Below are 23,081 nucleotides of genomic sequence, written 5' to 3'. Positions count from 1 at the left end.
GGTAAGCTTTGGACAAGACTACAAGAGACAGATAGATACTAAGTCATGCTCTAAACATTCATGTTGGTCAAGAACTTTATGCATGTTAAAACCTTACATTAAAGTGTTCTATTCTATATTCTTACTCTATAAAAATTTCAAATTATTTTTGGTTTTATATGCAACATATTTTTCCCTACTCAAGTTTCCTGCAATATTTTGTGATTTTTTTTTTTTTTTAGCTTCCTATTTAGCACATTATTGCCTAGAGTAGTTCTGAGTCATTTTAAAGTAGCGGTATTAACTGGTTATTGCTAAATCTGAATAACCACTTTTATTCAAACTTGAATGGGTGATTCCATAAAAATGTATCACATGTACAGACACTGCTTAACACTACACATGCTATGATGCTCAAAGTTTAGCTCAAGTCCATACCATATTGGTATACATTTTCTCACACCCAGGAGTGCCAAGATGGACTCTAATATCAACCAGGAGAGGCGCCAGAGTCTAGTGATGCATGGCCTTGAATGGCACACAAACAGCAATCCAGTGTGCTTCTCTGGTGTGGGTACACACGCTACGCCCAGCCTTAAGCCTCTGAAATGGCTTGTTTTGTTGTTGTTGTTGGGTTTTGTTGGAGGGGGGAGCAGGGCAATGTCACACCATGTAACACAGGCTGTCTTTGAACTTACAATCCTCTTGCCTCGGCCTCCAGGAGTGCAGGCATTGTAAGCACGCATCACCACACTTGGCTTCCCTTGTGGACCCTGTATTTTGTGTGGTAACTGTAATGTGCTTTCAAGGCAACAGTCAGAGAAAGTGGGTGCAGATTATATGAAACAGCACCAAACAACTAATGACTGTATTTAATAGATGGCATTTTATGACACAGGAGCTGAGGGGCAGATGCTAAGGTGAGAAACCAGAATCTCCTGTCCATGGTCTGATCCACAACCCTAACAGCTGACGTGAGATCAGTGAGCACCAGAGTATCAGCATCAACAGTGAGCAGGGGGCATCCTCCCTTCCCCCTCAACTCCCTCCTGAGAACACATCTTCACAACGATGGGAAAGAAAGAGAAGAGAGAAGAAAAATAAAATATCTCCTTTTATTTTCTTAGGCACACAAGTGATTTGGGATACCAATTTTCACGACATTTTAACTGCTTTGCTGTTAGAATTCGCTACTGTAAATCGCAGCCACCTTTGAGAAAAGTCTGCATTTCAGATGTACCAGGTCTGAACTGAATTCAGTTGCAAAGTCAACAGTGTCTTTTCAACTTGTAAGTTTATTTGAGCTCCTGAGTTTTAAATAGCCTATGAGAATAATTCCTCTCCCCCCATGTAAATGGCTTTTCAGCTTAAAGCAATGAACTTTAAAAATATATATCCTAAATACTGCATTATAAGAGAAACCAGGAACAGCTAATCTGAGAAGCCAGACAATAAATATTACATGGATCATCCCGAGCCTGGGAGTAGCCTTCAGCTGCAACACAATCTCAGCATCAAGGCCAACAACCAAGTTACAGCTGTGTCCGGCTTCACAATAACCCTTTATGTCTCCAATGCTCCTTTGCTGTAAATGGCATTCACTGCCACGCAGGAAGAATCTATTTGCACCAATGTGGCACACACCTAGAAGCTTTCAAGAACCAGAAAGATCAGTCTTACAGACAACAAATTTAAGTCATAGTAACTTCCCCAGGAAGAGTGCAAATTACCATCTCAGGTTAACAGGTATGATGCTGGGAACGTGTGTGTGTGTGTGTGTGTGTGTGTGTGTGTGTGCGCGCGCGCCTCAACCACTTAGTTTGTTTACAGTGAGGGCAAACAAACACTGAATTCAACAGTTCCCCGAGAGGAACTGGGAAAGCCAGCGTGGAACATTAGCAACTGGTTACAGTGCATCAAGGGTAGCGTGGCTGACTCTGAATATATCCACTTACTTCTGAATATACACTGAAAATGAACATTCTAACAGCAGAGACTTGATAACATGATTTCCCACCAAGAGTACAGCTTTCAGTCATTCACAAATCAGATGATCAAACAAGAATGACATAAAAGTACAGTAAGTATAAACATGGTTTTAAAACGAGGAAATGCAAATTTGTCAGAGTGGCGATCTTAGGAAAAAATGGAACAAAACTTTTATAACCAGATTCAAAATTATGGGGACTCTAAATGAATATAAAGCAACTTTAGACGAAAGTTAACCAATGTAAAGACACCGCATTTCACTTCTATGAATATGCATTTCCTAAATACACATGGATGGAGGCCATGTGTGCCCAGAGCACTGCCCGGCACCTCCTGCTGCTGTAAGCTCAGGGTACAGGGTTAGGGACAGTGACCCTGACATAGCTATGTTGCACAGATTTCAGGGACTATAAATATAACCCAGCCACCAGCCGCCAGATGCACCTATCAAATAACATGGCAAAAACTAACTGCTGTTTACTAGGACCTTGGAAGTGCTGAAGAAAGGAAAAGCATAGCTGTATTAGTACTTTAGAAACTGTCAATCCATACTATTATAAAGGTTGATGATTTATTATATAAAGTTATAATTGGCAGCATACAGAAAATTATTTCTTTTATCTTCACATATGTAATACAATTACCAGGGAAAGTGTTAACATTTGGAAGAAGTTATTACAAATTACCAAAAGGTACTCATTTGGTGGAGTCTTTCAAGTTACAAATGCTAAGTAAATATAATGCACTTCAAAATACACGGACTGTAAAGCAAGCATGAACATAGCGATTTTAAATAAAGATTCCTTTAACAAAAAAATAGCCAATGAGAAACACAAGAAAAACGTTGCCAAGTTGTACTAAAAAGAACAAATCAAATATTTCCTTTATTGGGATTGTTAAATTAAATAAAACTTAAAACTAAACAGGCAGTGAGGGCTCCAAGTATATCTAGTTGTTTTTCTACCGATAACAAAGGTCTGGAGGCCAGGCATGCGCTGTAGACCAGGTGCCTTTTGTCACAGTTTCTCTGGTCTTCTACTGCTACTCAGAGGCAAAGGAATTTATGTATCAGAGAGGGAAGAAAAACCACCCAAACTGGGCAAGAAACCTTGTATGTGAACGTAATGCCATCTCTGGTGGTAAGACTAGAAACGTCTGCTTGCACAGGATTACTCTGTATGTCAGCAGCAACCAGGGCAAAGGTTTTACTGCAGAAAGAGGCAGCAGAGAGAGCTTTCATAGGTTGGAACAGTCATAGAAAAATGAAGTACTTAACAGAAAACTTTACTATTCATTAATTTTGCAATTAAACTATTTTAAAAATAAAGCTGATAAATGAGTGCACGCTATATGAATCATGGTGGATTATTGTATGCCGAGTTCCAAGTGCTGTTAGCAAACACACATGCTACAAGAAAAAGAATTGAGACAATTTCACATTTCAGAATTCCTGAGTCTTATCAGGGAAAAGGAATAGCAAAAGCCCCAAACAAAACAGCAATAATACAGCAGACAGCACAAACATGGGCTTTTTGTTAATATTACGGGGCATATATATGTAAGTACTTTACTGAAACTATAAACATGATTTTAAAGCTTGTTTCTCTTTAACAAGGCCACCTAAACGACAACTTCAGAGATGGTAAGCCCACCATATAATAGGAATAATATGTTTATTTCAAAGCCTAATTATTAATATAAAAGGGGGAAATGGTTTGGTAATAGTGCAGGACAGCCCTTGGATGAGGTCTAAGGGGTGAAACCAGTGTAATCAAATAAGACTGTGGGCTCCGCTGTGAGCCACCTGCTGAATAACGTCCCTTTCACTTTGCATATTACACAATGAAAATAAAAGGGGTCTTAAGAGCACTTCAGTCCCACAATGTAGGATTTACACTTGTACAGAAAGGTGTGAATGGCCCAGTGGCGAAATGCTGGATCACTCGTATTCAACCAAAATACATCTATTGTCTTACAAGCATGGAAAAGAAAGCAAAGGCTTCCTGGTTGAAACAGACTACCAAACACTAAATAGAACAGTTTACCTTCTGGACAGAATGCCTAAGCAAAGAACATCCAGTAGTGACCCACTGAGAACTGTATACTTTTACTCATCTTTAAGACAAATGTACACAGCTATTTATGGGCTTTATAAATAAAAATATTAAACAGAAAAAAATATTTGGATTATTTCTCTGTTCATAAGTCCCAGCAATAAAATAATTCAAAACCACTAAAGTGCACACCGATAGGCCATTACAGGTATAACAAGGGGCGGCCACAGCTGCATCTACATTTACATTTACAGACCCAGAAAATGATTCTTGCTTTTAGAAAATTGTGCAATTTAAAAATTAGCCAGTTTTGTTTGTGCCATATACAACAGCACTTGTCTTTGCCATTAGGTAAGTGACTGCTAGGCCCAGACGGTGTACGAGGCTGTCAACAATCAGAGTTTGTAAGAATCATACAATATTAACTCCACCTCCAGAAAACGTGAGGGTCCTCTTGTTGTAGAAGGGAGAACCACTGGGATTCGGCTGATTGCCTTTGACCAGGGAGGTTTTCAGTTCCATCTCACAAGCTACGATAGCTGCATTCAGTTCCACTTGAGCGCGATGCACTACGTAAAACATGAGGCCTATGCTTATCACAATCTGTGGATAAAAAGAGAACCAATTACCGACATCATAGAAAACTAAAGGAAATGAACTCAGTAAATATGCAGTGTAGAAAGCTTCACATGAATATTTCTTAAAAGTAAAAGGTAAGTGGTCACAGAGCTATTTTTAACAGGTATTTGCTGTTAACTCAGCAAACAGTGTTCAATAAAATGGCCAGCTGGGCATTAGGAAAGTGGGTTTCTAAATTCTGTAACTGTTTTATTTCTCCTGAAAGAAACATCACTTACTTTCTGAAAACTCAAAGTTTGATACCTTTCAGTCGACCATAATGCAAAGTAAAGAAATGAAGTCACTGCGAGAAGAACGTATGCTGCAGGCTGTGTGAGTAAGATGCTAAATCTGTAACGGTACCTGCTAGACACAAAGCCATGGGAAGAAACTGGGCAACGTGTCGGGTAGAAGACACACACTTTGCTCTGACTTGTTTAGTTTCAGCAGTATAAAAGAAAAAGGCAAAGGAACAAACAGGATGTCTAAGAAACCCTTCTCAAGTTCCTCAGTTTAAACGAAAGGAGGCCAGAGGAACAGGCCCCCTACAGAACACACACTTCTCTGCCATCATTTGCTGGAGCAGGACTGAGGACAACAGATCTCTTAGATAGGATGTGCAGTTTCCCACATGGAAACTTGATTTACTTCAAGCCAAAAGGAGAGGAGGACGATGACAATCAACCAGTGGAGTTGGGGAGAGCTGGGAAAGAGGACAGAAAGCCTGTCCCTAGGAACCTCAATAGCACCATCTACTCTCTGGTAACCTCGACCGGGAACTCTCACAAAGCAACTCAGACAAACTTGGATATACGTCGCCCTCAGGAGTCTCCTCTCCTCTACTTTACAACCCTTTCTGAAACCACCTGAGCTAACACTAACATCCACAGACCAAACCAAAGCATTGCTTCCATGTTTTCTACACATGCCTGAGCTAAGAATTATGTCTTTTCCTTCCCGTAGTGTACATCAAGTTTAAATATGTCCATTCAAACAAAAGAAGGGGTTAACAAACTGTCTGGAAACCAGATGATTCTGGTTTTAGGAAGCACTAATAGTTACAGTTAAGTAATTTACAAAGATGGCATGAAAATACAGTTTCAGTAGTGAAGACACTGTAAGCAATTGAGGAATTCTACTCAAACAATTTTCTAAGAAGATATTTCAGGAAGACTTCTAATTTCTATGAAGGAAAAATGATACATACTTAATTTACCTAAAAAGAACCCTTAAGGATGTCAGAATCTTCAACTGTGGTCAAGGAAACATTAGGGTTAAGCTAAGAAAACAAAGAGCAGTTAGCCAGGCCTTGCACTCACCTGTAAACAAAAGACAAAATATCCACTAACACTTTGTTCTGCGATGACATCTTCCATCGTCCGTAGTGTGGTACCCAAGTAAGAATTCAGAAGCTGAGTTGGAAGCAGTCCAACTGAAGACGCCATCAGATAGTTGGGTAAGGAAAGATCAGTAATCTAGAAAGTAGATTAAAGGAAATGATTTGTTATCAAGTAAAACGTCACATCACATATTTCTTTAAATCCTGTTTTTTTTAGGGTAGAAAGCCGAAATATGGATGAAGCACCCAAACTTACAAACAATTATCAAGGGAATACTTGCAAACTATACACTCAAAAAAATTAAACTTTAACATGAGTTTACTATTCTACTTTGCTACTATTAAAAGAACATTTAGCAACTAGTTTTTCTTTCCTATAAGCAAAATCCACATACAGATCACATAAGTATGTAAAAACTTTCATGAGTCTCTCACATCTTATTAAATAAACATTACGATTCTTAAGTGACAATGGGGGTTGTTATGCTCTGAAGCCAAGGAAGACTGCAATGGTATACTGCAGGGTTGAGAACCCAAGGAATTACTGTCTCCATCACTCTCAATGCAGAAACACCAACATTGCCTATTTCTTGGTGTCTCTATGGTAATTTTTGTTTCCTTGTTATTAAAAAGAATCCACAAAAAGTGAACGAATTTGTATATTAGCATGTGAAAGTCAGCATATTCCCAAGAAACTGGCCAGTCTTTTCCTCAAATACAGGCTGCATCCTGCTTACTTTTTAACAAACAGGGTCTAGCAGACCAAATGAGAAATCACTTCTAAGATGAGACCATGAAGAGAAGGTCTTCCATTTCCCCTTGAAGCAGGTTGCCTGTGGTACTGTAAAAGTAGCTCCAGGGAGACTTGGATGGACAGGATCTGATCTCTGCAGCCAAAGGCTAGAAAAGGACACGAGTGAACCCGGAGGGTTTCTCAGCCAACCAAGCCTCAAGATAGCTGGAGGCCTGGCCCACATCTAACTGTGAGGGAGCAAATCACAAGCTCCCAACCACAGAGATTCCTGGCCCACAGATAACACTACTAACTTCTAGTGATCTGTTAAACAGCAAGTAATATGCATCTCCGTTATCTGAGGACAGATCACTAGGAAAGCAATCACTGAAACAGCAAAACTTTACAGTGCATCCCAATTCTATCCCAGATACTTGTAGGCTGCTAATAATGACACGGGCCTATCATGCTTATTAAGTAGTAAATTTTAATCTAGTAAAGATACATCTTCCCATAATACCATCTGTACTTTTATTTATATTGACACTTTTTTGACAATTTTTAATTTTCATATATGATTCTGTTCATTCATAGTGGCCCTATGTTCTCAGAATGTTATCTTTTCTTATTCCTAAGTGCTCTTAGATATAAGGACATGTGTTGGCCTATTATTCTACCTATCATTCAGTTTTTAAGGTACTGTCCCTACACCCTAAATTTTGAGACACAATCTCACTATGTTGTCCAGATGCACCACAGTTCCTAATATGAACTATAAAACAGTTCATCTTAGAGAAGCACATAAATATATAATCAAATGTAATAGAACCCACTCACTCTTACCTTCATGAAGTCTTTTCTCAGTTTTTTATTATTTTTTCCTGCTTTGTTTGCCTTTTTAATACTCACCATTACATTATTCTACAATTCGTTCATTTTAAAAGTAATAACAAAGATTTGTTCCTTTCCTTTCCAAGGAGATAATTTCATTAGCATTACACAATGGATAATCAATAGCTTCTTCATTTGCTTGTGGTTTTAGTATGAATCTCCCACCTCCTTCAAATCGTATTCATTTATTGTTAAGAATCACATCTCTTCTCACTACTTATTCTTACAGATCATCTTGCCACTCAAAAAAACTAAATTAAATTTTATAATTAATCTAGCTATAGATGAAAAAAATTTATTTGTTGAGTATCCTTATCCATAATTGTTTGTATAATTACTCAAAAAAATTAACATCTTATTGAAATTTGGCAATTTGCCCATATGTCATGCATTTGTTGTTGAATTCTAGTCATCTTCAATATTGAATGACTTCCCCATACCCCATCAGTTATTCTCAGCATGAAAGAAAGCTACCACTCTATTACACTTCTCTTAACTAGTTTTAAGATCTAGGATTTTAAGCACCGATAGGCAGTTGCTCTATGACAATTATAATAATTATGTAGATTATAATTCCATTATTGCTGAATTAATCTATAGTCACAAATGAACAAGAGATGTAGCATTGTTGGGTTGAAAAAAATATTACAGCAACAAATTGCTAAATCATTTATCACTGAACCATAACTGTCCATCCAAGATGCCCTGATAGTTGCTGAAAGAGACACAGAGTAAGATTCTTCAAAGAATCACATATAGGGTCAAGCACACCATCATCTCAGACACAGAAAGGTAAGCGCAGAACACCAAAGAGTAGAGAGGAATCAAAATTAGTTATGGGAGCAGAGGCCAGGGGGCAACTTTTAGGAAAGGAGTCGGTGGGAACGGACACAGACGTCTAAGCATGGGTTTAGCAGGCATTGATGCGTGCAGTAAGGAAAGCAGGGGTTCTGAGAAAAGCATCAACAGAGACAATGTGGGAGGGGAAGTCCAGACATATTAATGAAGTCGGTAGGACATTCCAGACTGTCTAGAGACACACGCATGGTAATCTTGAACACTAAAGGCAGCAAAAGTAACTGTACTGGCCAGTTTTGTGTCAACTTGACACAAGCTGGAGTTATCACAGCAAAAGGAGCCTCAGTAGAGGAAATACCTCCATGAGATTCAGCTGTAAGGATCAAGAGGGAGGGCTCAGCCCACTGTTGGTGGTGCCATCCATTCCTGGGCTGGTAGACCTGGGTTCTATAAGAAAACAAGCTGAGCAAGCCAGGGGAAGCAAGCCAGTAAGCAACATCCCTCCATGGCCTTTGCATCAGCTCCTGCTTCCTGACCTGCTTGAGTTCCAGTCCTGACTTCCTTTGGTGATGGACAGCAATGTGGAAGTGTAAGCTGAATAAACCCTTTCCTCCCCAACCTGCTTCCTGGTTGTGATGTTTTGTGCAGGAACAGAAACCCTGACTAGGACAGTAACCAAGATGAAACCTCGAGCAGACTTGGTAAAGACCAAGCTACTCAAATGCAAAGAACCAGGGCCTTCACAGAAGTGGAGGGTCTTCTTTAGAAAAACAAACAAACAAATAAACGTGTTAAATGTATAAATAGCAAAATAAGGCAAAAATGAGTGATAAAAACCCTGTAATATAGTTAACATAAAATTTATCAAAATTATATTTAGATATTGAGGAGGCTGGAAAGGAAACCAGCAGTTAAGAGTGATTGCTGCTCTCCTAAGGGACTGAAGCTTGGTTCCCACATTGGGGTAGCACCTCGAAGCCTGTAATTTCAGTTTCTGGAAATCTGATACTCAGTGCTTGCCTCCAGGAGCAACCACATATACACTTAGCACAGAGATACACACGCATATATAAAAATAAAAATTGGTGTGTGTGTGTGTGTGTGTGGGGGTGGAGAAACAGCTCAGTGGTTTAGAGAATGTACTGATCTTTCAGAACACCCATATTTAGTTCCCATCACCCACACTGGGCAGTTTGGGGATACTGGTCCTCTACAGGCACCTGGCACTCATGTATAAACACCAGAATATACAGACAGGAACACAGACACATAATTTAAGATAAATCTTAAAAAATACTTCAGTTACATCCCGAAATGTCCTAATATCAAATTTCAGTCTACGGTCTTAAATGTATGCAGTGTCTCTGAACACAATTCATGATTAATATTCAGAGGGCATCAAAAATATCCATGTTGGGAATGCTAACAGATTTCAGAAACAGGACAGACTTGGCCAGTCTCTCTAACATGACTACTGTCCAACATTAAGTCAAAGTTCATCAAAATGTAAAGGATGAAGCCTTATCAAGGGAAAAGCACCGTACCACTTCCATCTATTGTTTCTATGACATTATCAAAGAGAAGCAAATGACAAACTTTAGATAATCACTCGAAACAGCTTTGCTAGAGGGAACATAACATAGTTCCTAAGCTACTAATAACATTAATCAAGATAAGATTCCAAGTTACTTTAAAATAGTAGAATTTGAACAAGTCCAAGTTCTAGTTATAACCTGCATTCTTCTAATCTTTCACTAACACAGGTTCCTGTAGAGATCTCCCCAGCCTCCTCTCCCAAGTCTTTGTCCACATAATTTTAAATGCCTGTCTACTTGTCTTTTCAGAGAGATAAAGATCCACGCAGGACAGTACACTCGGATTACCACCTACCTAGAGTACCCTAGGACCTTGCCATCACAGTGATCTGCCAAATTCAAAGAGCCCGTGGAAATCTCAATCTAGAACATTGGTTTTGGTTGGACAGTTGTTATGATCAGCAACAGAAATTACCTTGTGAGATTTTCAGAGATTATGAATGCCACTTGACACACACACAGTTCGTGTATGTGTGTGTGTGTAAGCATATTATACATTGGTAATATATACTTTTAATATTCATTTATATTTTATGTGTATGTATACACTATGATTTTATCTGTACATTTGGGCAAATTACAAGTGTGCAGGTGCCTGAAAAGGTCAGATTCCCTGGAGCTGGGGTCACAGGCAGCTGAACACTGACCAATGTGGGTGTTGGGAACCAGGTCCTTTGTAAGCTGCCATTTCTCCAGAGTTACTGTGACTCACCTGAAGAGCAACTTAGAAGCCACAATCTTCTGAGGCAGGGCAGAAAATACTATCCCTGGGGAATTTTGCTCCAGAAATATGCTCATTTTTGAAGTTTATATTTCTTACCCAGGGTTTTACAAATCCTATCTTAAAACACGACACTTTTCAATATTACATAGAATAACTTGATATTAAATTAGTAAAAAGCATAAGTGTTCAAAAGACCTCAAATTTTATCTCTAACTCTGAATCTAATATTGGTTTGGGCAAATTACACCTTCTTGCATTAGGCACACTTTAAGGTTTGTGTATCAGTGATTATTGTTTTGTCAATTACTATTAAGGTATTATGTAAATCTGAAGAAGTATAATATATTCAGTAATACACCGGAAACCATAAATATCTTCATTGATTTTTTACTGAAGACAGAAGAGTTGAAAGTGACTGCTTCTCTACTTTTTTCTACTGTCGTTTCTATTCCATCTACTTCTTCCTATAGTGCGTGCTTTCCTCCATATACTTGCTGTTACTGTTTCAGAGATATCAGAGAAGAAGGGAGCATCGTGGGTAGTTTTCTCTCCAGAAACTGGGAAGTATTTCAATTGACTTCAGGGGCCTGGAGTAGCTCAGTTAGTAGATGCTCACATAGTATGTGTGAAGCCATGGGGATCATCCAAACCAAGGCATCTGCTGACTGTGGGTCTGCATCTGCGATCCTAGCTCAATGGACGTGAGGCAGCAGACTCTCGGGAGATCAAGGCCACCTTCTACTACATAATGAATTCAAGACAAATGTCTGATACAGGAGATCCTGTCTCAAAAACCCTAACTCAAACAGAAACACCAAAAGCAAATAAACTCCCTAAATGTCATTCCCTCCTCTGCAGATGCGTCCAAGCCTGTCCTTCATTGCTAGTCTTGGCTGCCACAGTCAAAATCTCACAAGTCAGCTATACAGCAACATCCCCATTCCTCACTTTATCTACTACAGTTTGTTAACTGCATCCTCCAAATGTCCTTCATCACCTCATCAGAGTCCCAGTTAGTGTCTTCCTTTCCAATACAGGTTGAATCCTACAAAACCTCAGAAGGAATCCATTCTGCAGTGTGAGTGCCATCTCATTCCGGCAGCCCACCCTCTGACCATCTAATGCTCTACATCAGGGTTCCAGCCATATGCAGATGCTCTCAGTGCCTAACACACCATTTGCTTCTGGAGGATACTAGGCTTCTTCCCACTCCCTTAACCAGGTTAACTGTCACTCACTACCCAGTCAGAGGTTCCTGAAGGAAACTCCGATACCCAAAGACAACATTTAAGTGCTTCTAGTGGCTGTGATGGACAGTCCTTGTCTCATCACACTGGTCAGCAACTGGAAGTCCCACAGTTGACTTGTCCCTGGCCCAGAATAAATTTTGTTTTTTATTATTTTCCTAAACTATTATAAAAAATACCTAATAAATATTAGCTGTAAATATATGCTAATTAGAGGCTAATTATATCCCCCTCAAAACTGGTTTGTTTACAAATATAAAAACAGCAGCTGATATTTACAAACAGCCTGAGATTTTTTTAAAAGTCTACTTGTAATGGACTACTTAGAAATGCTCACCTAGCATATAGAAAACATTTTGCCTAGAAAGTCACTGTCAATAATACTTGCACCATATACCTAAGATGCTTGTTCCCCCTGGAATGCTCACGCCTTAGGACTTTGACTTTTGGCTTGGACTTATTCGTAGCTATTTATTTATGTGTAGTATCTAGAACAGCAGTGAGTATACAGTAGGCACTTACAGATTACCTGCTAAATGAATACAGAATGGAAACTAAAAGTATGTTTAGTAACTTCTGTGCCAAAATTGAGATACTCTGATTAAGTTGCAACCTTGATAGTCCAGAGAAAAATCTTGTTACAAAAAAAAAAAAGAAGAAAAAAAAAAGGTGGGACTCAGGGTAGGGGCTGGGAGAGGTTCGGCTCTTATCAGATAGAGAGGGCTTTAGGACAAAGGACCTTTAATTGACTGAGGTGGCCATCTGATATAAAAATCCACCTTCACATATACAAACTTCATCAGCCCCACATCCCTAAATTAGGGACCAATAATGGTTTCCAAGTAATCCAGAGATTAATAGTCTATTTGAAAATCTGATTAACCCATAACACTGAATCTTCCTGAGGGGTGGATAATAACAACCTTATTAAACATAACATCTAGAACACAAGGTGAAAATTCTTTACATAGCTTGATAAATTATAGGTTTACCTTTTCTATTTATTCAACAAAAGTTGGTCAAATACCTTTCCCACATAAGATCCAGCTCTGAACTGGAACTGAAAAGAGAGAGAAGGAATAGCTCTGTGGTCCTTAAAAGTCATGGTGCAGCACGTGACTACACCAAGCAAGAGGAGGTCACAAAACTCATTGGTTGACACCAACTCAAGAAAACATAGATCAGTTAACTACAAAGCAGAGCCCAGAAGCACAAAAAAAGTTCATTGTTTTCTTGATGATACTTTCCAAGCTGTGTAGGGAAATCTCTTTGTAAAGTGAGGGGAAAACCACGTTTAAAAACCTTTCAGACCTCTGTAATTTTTTTTTTTGTCTTTAGTCCAGGAGTATTAAGACACTCCACATAGTGCTATGAGCTGAACATAGATATGTAAAGCTTAAACATGTATACAGCAGACACTAGAAAACATTTAGATCATGACAGAGCATAAAGAGAAAAGCGCTTCAAGGAGATAATGAAAGCCAGCTGTGTCCAGTGGCACAGGAAGGCCTGAGGGTGTGGCTAAGATGCTCTCTACCAACTCCCCTAGAGTGCACTATCTCCCTGTATCTCTCTTCTGCATGCCATGTGCAGCAAACCAGTTATATTAATAAAAGAAAAAGATACATTACCTCAAGACAAGCATCACAATCTATTACCTTTGTTCCAGTCTATGTCTGTCTTCTTAGCAGAGTGAGAATTCCAGGAAATGAAAATACTTTTTAAATAAGACACATTCCCACTAAATTCTTTAGAAAAATTTAAAAGGCTATGTTAAGCCAATGCTCAAAACATCTGCTTTGTAAAAAAACACGATAAGGCCTTACTATTCTTGACCGTTTCCAGGTAGGAGAAGTGAGGTCAGAGTCACTCCAGACTTCATCGTGACCATAGTAGCTGACACAGAAGAACTAGAAGCCCTGACAGTCCCCAGGTTAAGACTAAGATCACATTTATAGCTTTAGACTTGCCCAATTTTTAAAAATGAATTGTAATAGACATAAGCTCAACTGTGAATTAAATTACTAAAAGAAACTTTTAATGATAAATCAAATCCTAGGGAGACATATTCAAGGGTTCAGCATGCTGTGTGCAGTTCTGTCTGTTTTTAAGTTATGACGGCATCTCGGAATGGCAGTGTTCCAGTCCTATGGGCTTATACCTCCTCATCTCCGCTCACAATCAATCCAATCACGAGCAAAGACCTTCTGTGGCTGCTTCTGATCTAAGAGTAATGAAGAGCTGGAGAGAACACAGGTATTCCACAGAGACACAGGCCATGATGGTTAAGGCTTTGTATTTTACATCTCCTTACTTTGTTTTTACTTTACACTCAATGCATACTACTTCAATTGTTTTCTCTTAAGAGAACATACTGGCTGACAGCAGCAGCAGCAGCAGTGGCTTGGTGGGTATTTTGTTGTACTGACTATGAAGGAGTGGCTAAAGTCTTTCCATTAAGTGTGAAGTAGTAAATACTTTAGGCTGTGTAGGTAAGGGTCTGTCTCAACTCCTGAACTCTGCTGTCTTTTCTCCTCCTCGCCCCCAAAAGCTACAAAAGAACACATATGACACACAGATGCTGAAGTCTGAGTTTCAGAGAGTGTACATTTGCATGACGAACTCCATTGTAGTATAGTTTGCCGACCCTAATATCTAACTTAACTCTGCAGAGCCCTGCACAATGTCTGACAGGACAGAGGTCCAACAGGATGCTCACTGCACAGGGCTCATAGGTATAGCTGACTCTAAGAAAGCTACTTCTTCCATCACCAGCACAGAACCAGCCACTCTCAGCCAGTTAGGCTACCACGGTCTTACTGTGAGATGCAGACTATAAAGGGATATGAATGGAATATGAAGGTGTGAAGATTAAATAAGGGATACATGACAGACGGGTACTCAGTATCTAACACAGGCAATGCAGACACTATTAAACTTTTGAAAAATGAGTCCCATGTCCTGTTTAGGGGATGTAGAGAACAGAAAGAAATAGTATATAATAAGCAAACCATATCGTATCATGGTTTTATAGTAGATATTATTAAAATATGCTTTACAACACAAAGTATATATCAGAAAAGTATATACAACTTCCTCAAGATAACTAAGTACATGTTAAAGCCAAGTCTGATTTCAGACTGTGATATTTGTCTTTTATAAAAGACTGATACTGTCTTAAACGGTGTAAGGAAAATTAAGGGGTATCATACATGTAAATCTGCTCTGTACGGGTGATGTGGCACACAACATGTAAGACAACCATGTACACTACATGTTTCTTTTAATATTTAAGGTTAATGAAAATATGTTTCTTTTAATATTTAAGGTTAATACAAGTAAATTTTCAATGTACACTTGTTTGAATGAAGAATCTACAGGAAGTTTTAACTTTGTATTATTTTCCTTTGACTAAGAAAGTCTTTTAGGAACTCCTATAGCACAGCTTATGTCAGACCTGAGTGGACTGGAAATAGTATTATGAATTCCACTACCCATACACTCCACAGTTGTGTAGTGTAGTCTTTTGAGATAAAGACCACCATTTTACTGGAAGTAACTTTAAAATGCAGGTCTCCAAGGGGACCTCAGAGTGGCTATTTACAAGGACAGTGTAATGTTTATTAAGTGCTAAATGCACGGTGCAACAGTCTGAATAGACTTATCAAAGTATTTCTTCTAGAAGATTTTAGTCTATAAAATTTTTGTTTCCTTACTTAGGACTGACAATCCTTTTTTTACTGATCTAGAGTTCCTTTTAACTGGAAACTGAGAAAAGTGAAACCTGAAGTTTCTAGTAGAGACTGGATTTCATTTGCTAGATTTAAAATGCGTCTATCTCGTCTACTTCTAAGGGGGGCGAGGATTCAATAAAGGAAGACATCAAAAGGTGCACAGCCACTAACTGCAGATGGTAAAGAGAGGAACTAGTCAAGAGTAGATGCAGTTCATTCGCAGGTAAAGGAAAACTCACCTGAGGATTCACGAAGGGTGATAATCAGATCACATTTTATTGCAGAGCTCACTTTAGGATAAACATGGGAGAATGTAAGCCTGAAGCAAGAAGCAGGGACCCTTGGTGTGGGGTAAAGGTCTCTGAACCACAGCAGAGGCAGTAGGCTAGACTGAGGTGTCAGGAGGCAAACCCCACAGGACTCAGAGCATGATTAACCCCAAGCGTGCCAAGTGCCAGAGGCATAAGACTGCACTACCTGCTCTGCTCCTCTCTCCTGCTGCCATCATCACTCCTGTGAAGGCAGTTATAACTTTGTAACTTGTTCAGGCCAGAAAAAGTGAGATCCACTACAAAAGACACTTGACAGTCCAGAATTAATTCACTGTTCTTAGCATGAATACTTGGTCATGTATTTGAATCGAGTCATTTCATAAAGTCTTGATACAAATGACTATTGTAAAGTTGGTCAAAATTTATGTTCACCATACATAACTGCAAAATGGAAAAGGCTGACCAGCTGAGTACCTAGGGATCTCAAGATGAACTCTAGTTCAGAATCACTCAACATGGGGAACTCAGTCTCTGGTACCTTAACCTTAACGGTGAGGTATGCGAATTCAGAGAATGCAAGAGGCAATTTGCTCATGCCCATGACCACACAGCTTGCTCAGGATAGGAAAAAAAATGAGATCACTACAAGGGGACATTTTAAAGCAGAAAATGCAGTTCCTTATTGAGTGCAAAGCAATGGCTCTGCCAGCCCAAATTCCAGAGCCAGAGCAACATAGGCAGTGGGTCCTTCTCCAAAACTAAGTTTGACACAACTCATATCAAGCAGAATAAACAAACCTTCCCTTTTGGACCACCAAAGACTAGAGGTTCTCGCTATGGCCTGATTTAGGCTACCACAAAAAATCGAGTAAGACAAGAACATATTCAGCAACATGAACCTAAGTTCCAGCTCACTAGAACGTGCAGAAGACCTGAAGACGCAGGATTTCACCAACGACACAGTGAGGAAGGAGATGCCTTACCTGTTTCCCAGAAGCAACGATGGGAGAGGAAAAGAACACACTTGAAGAGTCTTATTTCTTATAGCTCAAGGACCAATACTATAACATGATATTTTCTGTTTTGAGAGTATCAAATGTTGTATGTAAGCATGCTAATCTCTTTCTAGCATACAGGAGAGAATTAAAGAAGTGTGGTTAATAATTAGAAGCAAAGGGAACCCCCCTTTCATCTTCCATACTCAACTTTTACAACTGGCTTCTGCCTCTAAAATATAACTACCTTGAGCACCAACGATCGTATGGGCCAGGCAAAATAATGCCTTTAAGCATTAGCTTAATAGATACTCATGTCTCCACAGCATTTTACACATGAGGAATCACAGATTTCAGGTAGCAGAAGTAGCAACGACTATTTTTAAAACCTGTGCTACGTCTGACTTCTATACCTAAGCTCCTCTTTGAGCTAAATATTATATTCATGGTCACTGAGAAAATGAGAAATTAGTTTCAACTGGAGGGGGCGGTACTTTAAAAGAGTCAATAAGGAGAAAAGTAGAGTTTGCCTTGTTGAGTATGATTGCATGAGGCCTAGACGGGGTGCAGGCACAGTGATGTTCTAGAGGGCAAAGGGAAGAAATAAAGTTAAAGCCAACATCGCCTACACTGTGTTTTCTCCCTCAAACAGACCCTGAGCAAACAGAGCCAACTATGTAGGTTAAAAGGGCCTCTCCTCCGAGAAGACAGCCCAGGAGGATGTGGATCAACAGAGCACGTCCAGTGACTTCACCACTCATTCTGCTTCTGTTTGTGTTTGAGACTTTTAAAGGACACTACAGCAGCTGATGACATGATTAAGCTGCAGCCCTGCCTCTGGCAGGTGACTGAAAGTTCCAAGATAAATGAGGCTTTGTTTCCTTCTTTCTAAAATGGTAACAATACCCTCTTGCAAGAGAATTTTTTTTTTTTTCTCCTGATCCAGTAATGCCAAAATGAAAGGTTCCTGATCCCTATTAAACTCAACTACAAATTGAGTAACCTCAAACTATTTGCAAAAGTATAGCACTTCTTACAAATTTAATATATAAGAGACATTAGGAAGGGAAAAGGTTGTAATCAATACATATCTTCTTTGATATCCATGACTTTATTAGGTAGTAAATATTCCATGAAGAACAGAAGGGGCCATAAGCTGAGGCTCTATCTAGGCCATAGTTCAAACTTTGGCTCTGCCACGTATTTACTTCCCAGGCGACTGTGAACAGCAAAATGCAAGCCAGACTCTTGCACACACATCTCATGTAATCCCAGTAGCCCAGCAAACATGGTCCAATGCTTTCCTCGTTTTATAAACAGAAATGCAGGGACAGAAAGAACAGACGCCTAAGAGAGCAGGACTGCAGAGTACCACCTCAGTGTTGCCGTCAGTTGTGGGCAACAACTATTCGATGAGTACAGTCACTTCTACCAGCTGGAGAACGGAAGATACCTGGAAAGAGTTTCTTTCCACATACTAGGTAGACGAGAAAAGATGCAGGCTGTGATCACACCAACTGAATGAAACTATACATGCCCGTAGGCCTCAGTCATATTTCAGAGTCTTGGTACAGCTGATCTGTTATAAGACTGATCAAAATTTATGTTCCCATTTCACACTGTGATACAATAAAAGCTGAAAGGCAGGGGCCGAACTTACTGCTGTCTCTCCATACATGCAGTTTCCTTTTGGTTGAATCTCAGGTATGAACTCTAGTTTGCACTCACTGAATGTGGGAAACTGAGTCATCCAGTCCTTTTTCTACAAAAGTCAAGTCAAAGCTGGACATGGGGATTCATGCTTGGAATACACAACTAAGGGAGGTTAAGGCAGGAGAATCACTGCCAGTCTGAGGCCAGCCTGAGCTATACAGTGAGTTCTAGGACAGCCTGGGCTAGAGTTATAGCCTGACTTAAAACAAAACATAGATTAGGTTTTGGAATTTGTCCTAAAGCCAGAAAGTTCCCATCAAGTGGTTGCTACCTCACCAGCAATATTTCTACCCTTAAATCATGTGTATCTTTGCTATAGAGATCCTACACTGAATAAGCTAAACCTATAGCAACAAGGGCAAGAGTCTTTACATGGCTTTTGAAGAGCATTTTGTTTTATAAACCACTCAAATAGCTTCAAAATTGAATTCTAAACAAAGATAAACAGGATTCTCAGCTTTTACACAGTATTACAACAAACTACTTTTAAGAAGCCTACTGCAAATTCAGGAAACTCCAAGAACTCTGAGTTGATGCTGTCTCCTCCACTGTTAAAAGCAAAAGGGATCCACAGCCCCGATATAGTCAGAAACCTGAATCAAAACCCTGCCCCATGTACGCAGGGCAGAGAGAGAACTAGGGAAGTCAAGTCACAAAGATTCATGGCTCAGAGCTACCAAAGCTGCTTCAGACAGGCAATGACAGCAGGACACTCCTTTGCCCGTCTCCCCCGACCCAGGTTAAATGGGTACTTCATTTTTTCTTATTAAACTCATACACAAACACACACACCAGAAAAAAAAAATTGGTTCTTTAGTAGGTCTCCCAAGGGTTGTGTTATATGAATTTGTAGTATAATTTTTTCAGGGTGCCATAAAAATGTCAATGACTCTTCTGTTGAGTATTTGTCATGCAGAGCGCCTCCTAGGGGGGGTCACAAGGACTCTAAAAGACAAATTTGGAGAGAGGTCGCAAAAGAATGGCCTAGGGGAACCCCACTTACCGAAAACACTGCATTCTGAAGCCCAAAGGGTATGGGAGTCAGCCGGGCCAGAGCCACCACCTTCAGGCCGCTTCCTCCCTCCACGACACGAATAACGGCGCTCAGCTTGTCGCTGCTCTGGATCCTGGCGGCCACCCAGGCGGTGAGCAGCCGCTTGCAGACCACATGAGCGATGAAGGTGCCGATGAGGACGCCCACCACCATGAGTCCCATGCCTAGCACGAAGCCGTACAGGTAGCCGGCCGCCACATTAAGCACGATGTAGCCCCAGCCGCAGGGGAAGGACACCACGATGAAGCCCACGACGAAGAGCAGGACACCGAGCAGCGAGTCGAGGCTCTCCACCCAGAGCAGGAGGTGCTGCAGGTAGCGGCGGACCAGGGCCAGGGAAGCGAAGCACAGGGCGGCCAGCACGCACACCAGCACGAGGCTCCGGCACCAACAGGTGCTGCCGAGGCAGCAGCAGCGCCAGTTTCTCACCTCGGCCACCCCGACCACCACGCCGCCGCCGCTCCCGGGGCCGCCTGCCAACGCCCCGGCCGGCGCGGGCAAGTCCGAGGACGCGGGCGGACCGTGGCGCTCCAGATAGGCGCCGAGCAGGGCGCCCGAGGCCGCCGCAGCAGCAGCCGCCGCGCTGGCCCCGCCCCCGCGGGGAGGGCGGTCCTCCGAGCAGTCCCCGCCCGCCGTCCGCTCTGGTGCCCGGCGGCCCGGCTGTTCCGCGCCGCCCGGCCGACCGGAGTGCTGCAAGGCCCGGGGCAGCGTGTGGAGCAGGCTCCCGCCGGGGCTCCGCATGCCTCGGCCTCAGCCGGCCAGTGTCTCCGCTCCCGCCGCGTCTCCCCGCCTGCGGCCTTCCATGGCACCCCGCACGCCAGGCCTCCGCTCCCTGCGTCCGCTTGCCGGGAGGGAACGGCCGGAGAAGGGCGGAGATGGCGGCGACCGAGACGCGGTGCCGCCGGGAGTCGGTCGAGTCTGGACCCCCGCGCCTGCAGAGCCCGCCCCCTTTGGGCCCGAGGGGCGGGGCACGCGCAGAGGGGGCGGAGACATAGCTGGGTGGTCGGTCACGCCCCCGTGACGCCGGGCGGGGGCTGCGGATGGGTGGCGAGGTACCAGCGTCTCTACGGCAACGGAGTCCCTGGCTGCCAGGGCAGTAGAGTGAGGCCACGGGAAACGGAAGGGGGACCCGGGGCTGCGCGCTCCCAGCTCGCACGGGCGCGCGCGTGCCTGCGTGTCAAAGACCCTTGGCCGCAACTGCTGCTTGCCAAGTGCCTCTCTAGTGGTTTCTGATTGACCTCTCCTGCAAACCGGCAGCGTGTCGCTCTCATCCAAATCTATCTAGCGACTTTAGGGGAAGAGTTCGTGTTTGTTCGGAGGAGGATAGATAGATGTACCGTCCCAGAGATTAAGTCTCCCAATGGGTTCTAGATTACTTGGTCGTTTAGGAGCCCAGGGAGTTGGTTGTGAAGAACCACTCTTCAGAGAATGTGCCTTCTAGTCCCTAGACCTTTCCTGAGTGCCAAGCACTGTGCAGGAGATAGTGGAAAAGATTCCTCCACAGAAGACCGTTGTTAAGGGCTCCTGTTACCAGCCCTTTCAGGGCTATGTTTAGACTTTACAGCTGGCACGGTGCTAGGAAAGCTAAGTAGGGAAGAAAGGATGCTATCTGGTTCTTATTTGAGGTAGTAAATAGAAGGAAACCATTGACTCGAGGAAAATATAAAAATGAGGTTGCTACGAGAGAGTTGAGTTGTCCATGATAACCACCCAAATGTGGCATTCCGGAAGACGTTTGAAAATAGGAATATGGCCTTGACATGAATTATTACTCCTTCGAAATGTTGAAATGTTGACATTGAAATACAGGCAACAGCTAAGACCGTGGGATGGGTAAACGAATGGAAATAGTTGTACTAAATAGTCCCTGTATTCCCTACTCGGTCATGGTTGGCTAACTTGTACGTCCAGACCTCGTGTTTGGGTCAGTCTCTGTGGCATATTCTGCGCCAAGTGAATTGTGCGTAGCTTTTAGATGCCTTTAGGAACCTTCCAAAATCTTTTTGTTCCTTGTCATGTCAGTTACCAATGTTCTAAGAGACTAAGCTCTGTGACTTGTCATCTTGGGAAAGAAGATAGTGAAGAGTAAGAATCCCAGTTGCTTCTTGATGGGAATACTGAGTGAGAATTAAAAACACAGACACGTGAGGGTTATATTATCAGGGCGGGTCTTCATCACTTCTGACTGCTGTGAATGAGAACAGGTCTGAGAAATGAAACCTTGAGACATTATTATGCTTAGACCCTTGTGAAGAGTCTAGAAGACTGACTCAATATTACTTAATATTAATATTTATTGTTATTATTATTATTATGAAACTAGGCACTCCTTTTTCTGTTTCTGTTCTCTATCAGTTCTTTACTCCCACACCGTCCTAACCCTTGTGTTAGCCTCCAGTTCACCTTGCAGAAGACTAAAATCCAAATGCAGAGCCCCTTAGCTCTGATCCAGCTCTTGGGCTGCCAGTTCTCTGGATGGGTCAGTCTTGGGTCAGTTCATCTCTGTTTACACAGCACACGCCTATCCAGGATATCATCTTCATCCACCGGGCATGGTGCTTTGGCCACCGTGGCGTAAACTATGGTGGAATGTTTCCACTCCTGTGCCACTATGATTTATTTTTTTGTAGAATTATGAAGGTTACATTTTACGATGGGACCACAGAGTGGTCCATCACAATCAGCCTAAACTCCTGATGGGGAAATATTAACTCTTCCCCTGGTCTACAAAGGTGTTTATGACCTCACATCTGCTGCCATCCCTACCTCATTGCCCTGGCCCCTTCACACTAGCACGCTGGCCTCCTTTCTCTCTTGCATGGGTAAGTGTCCTGCGTGAGGTTGTGAACATTCTACCCCTGCTGACCTCTCTCTAGGGAATGGTCTTCCCTCCCTCTTCTCTTAGAAAGTCTAGTTTCCCTTTCTTTACTCATGATTGGCTCTGCAGGCCTCTGTTCAGAGATGACATCCCCAATGACTCTCATCTGAAGGACGAGGCTGCCTGTCAAAGAGTTGTGGCATTTTCCTCCTAGCGAAATCCCTGCCGAAGACTTCCTTCACTGTCTGTCTCCCCCAACTGAAGACACCGTCAAAGTTGCCATTTTTAGTGTCCTGTGGGCCCCAAGAACCCATCTTCCTGGAATACCTGATAGACTTTGAATTTTAAGTTGACCTCCCAAGTCATGAGTTTCATTGTGGAATTTTAATGCATAATTTATTCTTATTGACCCTGTTGTCTTCCTCTCCCCAAGAATCACTCTTAGCTCTTTCCCCTTAATAATTCCCTTCTGTATTCATGTAAAAATTTTCATGTTCTGTGACCTCCTCTTTTACTCCTTCCTGCTTC

The 23,081-nt window shown here is 41.7% G+C and overlaps 1 protein-coding gene across 1 annotated transcript; it reads right to left on the bottom strand.

Annotated features, from left to right (window-relative positions):
- Window positions 1–1,075: 1,075 nt before the first annotated feature.
- On the bottom strand, window positions 1,076–20,635 carry TMEM64 (transmembrane protein 64). Its single transcript, XM_080938679.1, has 3 exons — window positions 19,685–20,635; window positions 5,960–6,115; window positions 1,076–4,625 (listed from the first exon to the last, which is right to left on the bottom strand). Exons 1-3 carry the CDS (start codon window positions 20,474–20,476, stop codon window positions 4,434–4,436), a joined length of 1,140 nt encoding a protein of 379 aa, XP_080794805.1. The 5' UTR covers window positions 20,477–20,635; the 3' UTR covers window positions 1,076–4,433.
- Between the last annotated feature and the right edge of the window lie 2,446 nt (window positions 20,636–23,081).

Source organism: Micromys minutus (assembly GCF_963924665.1).
Source record: "Micromys minutus genome assembly, chromosome: 26".
NCBI classification, from domain to species: Eukaryota; Metazoa; Chordata; class Mammalia; order Rodentia; family Muridae; genus Micromys; species Micromys minutus.
Note: the sequence above shows the minus strand (reverse complement) of the source record. Positions and strands in the feature narration are given on the sequence as shown.

Bases quoted from the DNA above. Each gene is read 5' to 3' on its own strand.
- TMEM64 (XM_080938679.1), bottom strand. From the start codon at position 20,476: ATGCGGAGCCCCGGCGGGAGCCTGCTCCACACGCTGCCCCGGGCCTTG. The intron at 6,116-19,684 runs GTAAGTGGGGTT...TCTACTTTCTAG, and splicing joins TTCAGAATGCAGTGTTTTCG to ATTACTGATCTTTCCTTACC. The intron at 4,626-5,959 runs GTGAGTGCAAGG...TTTTATCCACAG, and splicing joins ATTTTGTCTTTTGTTTACAG to ATTGTGATAAGCATAGGCCT.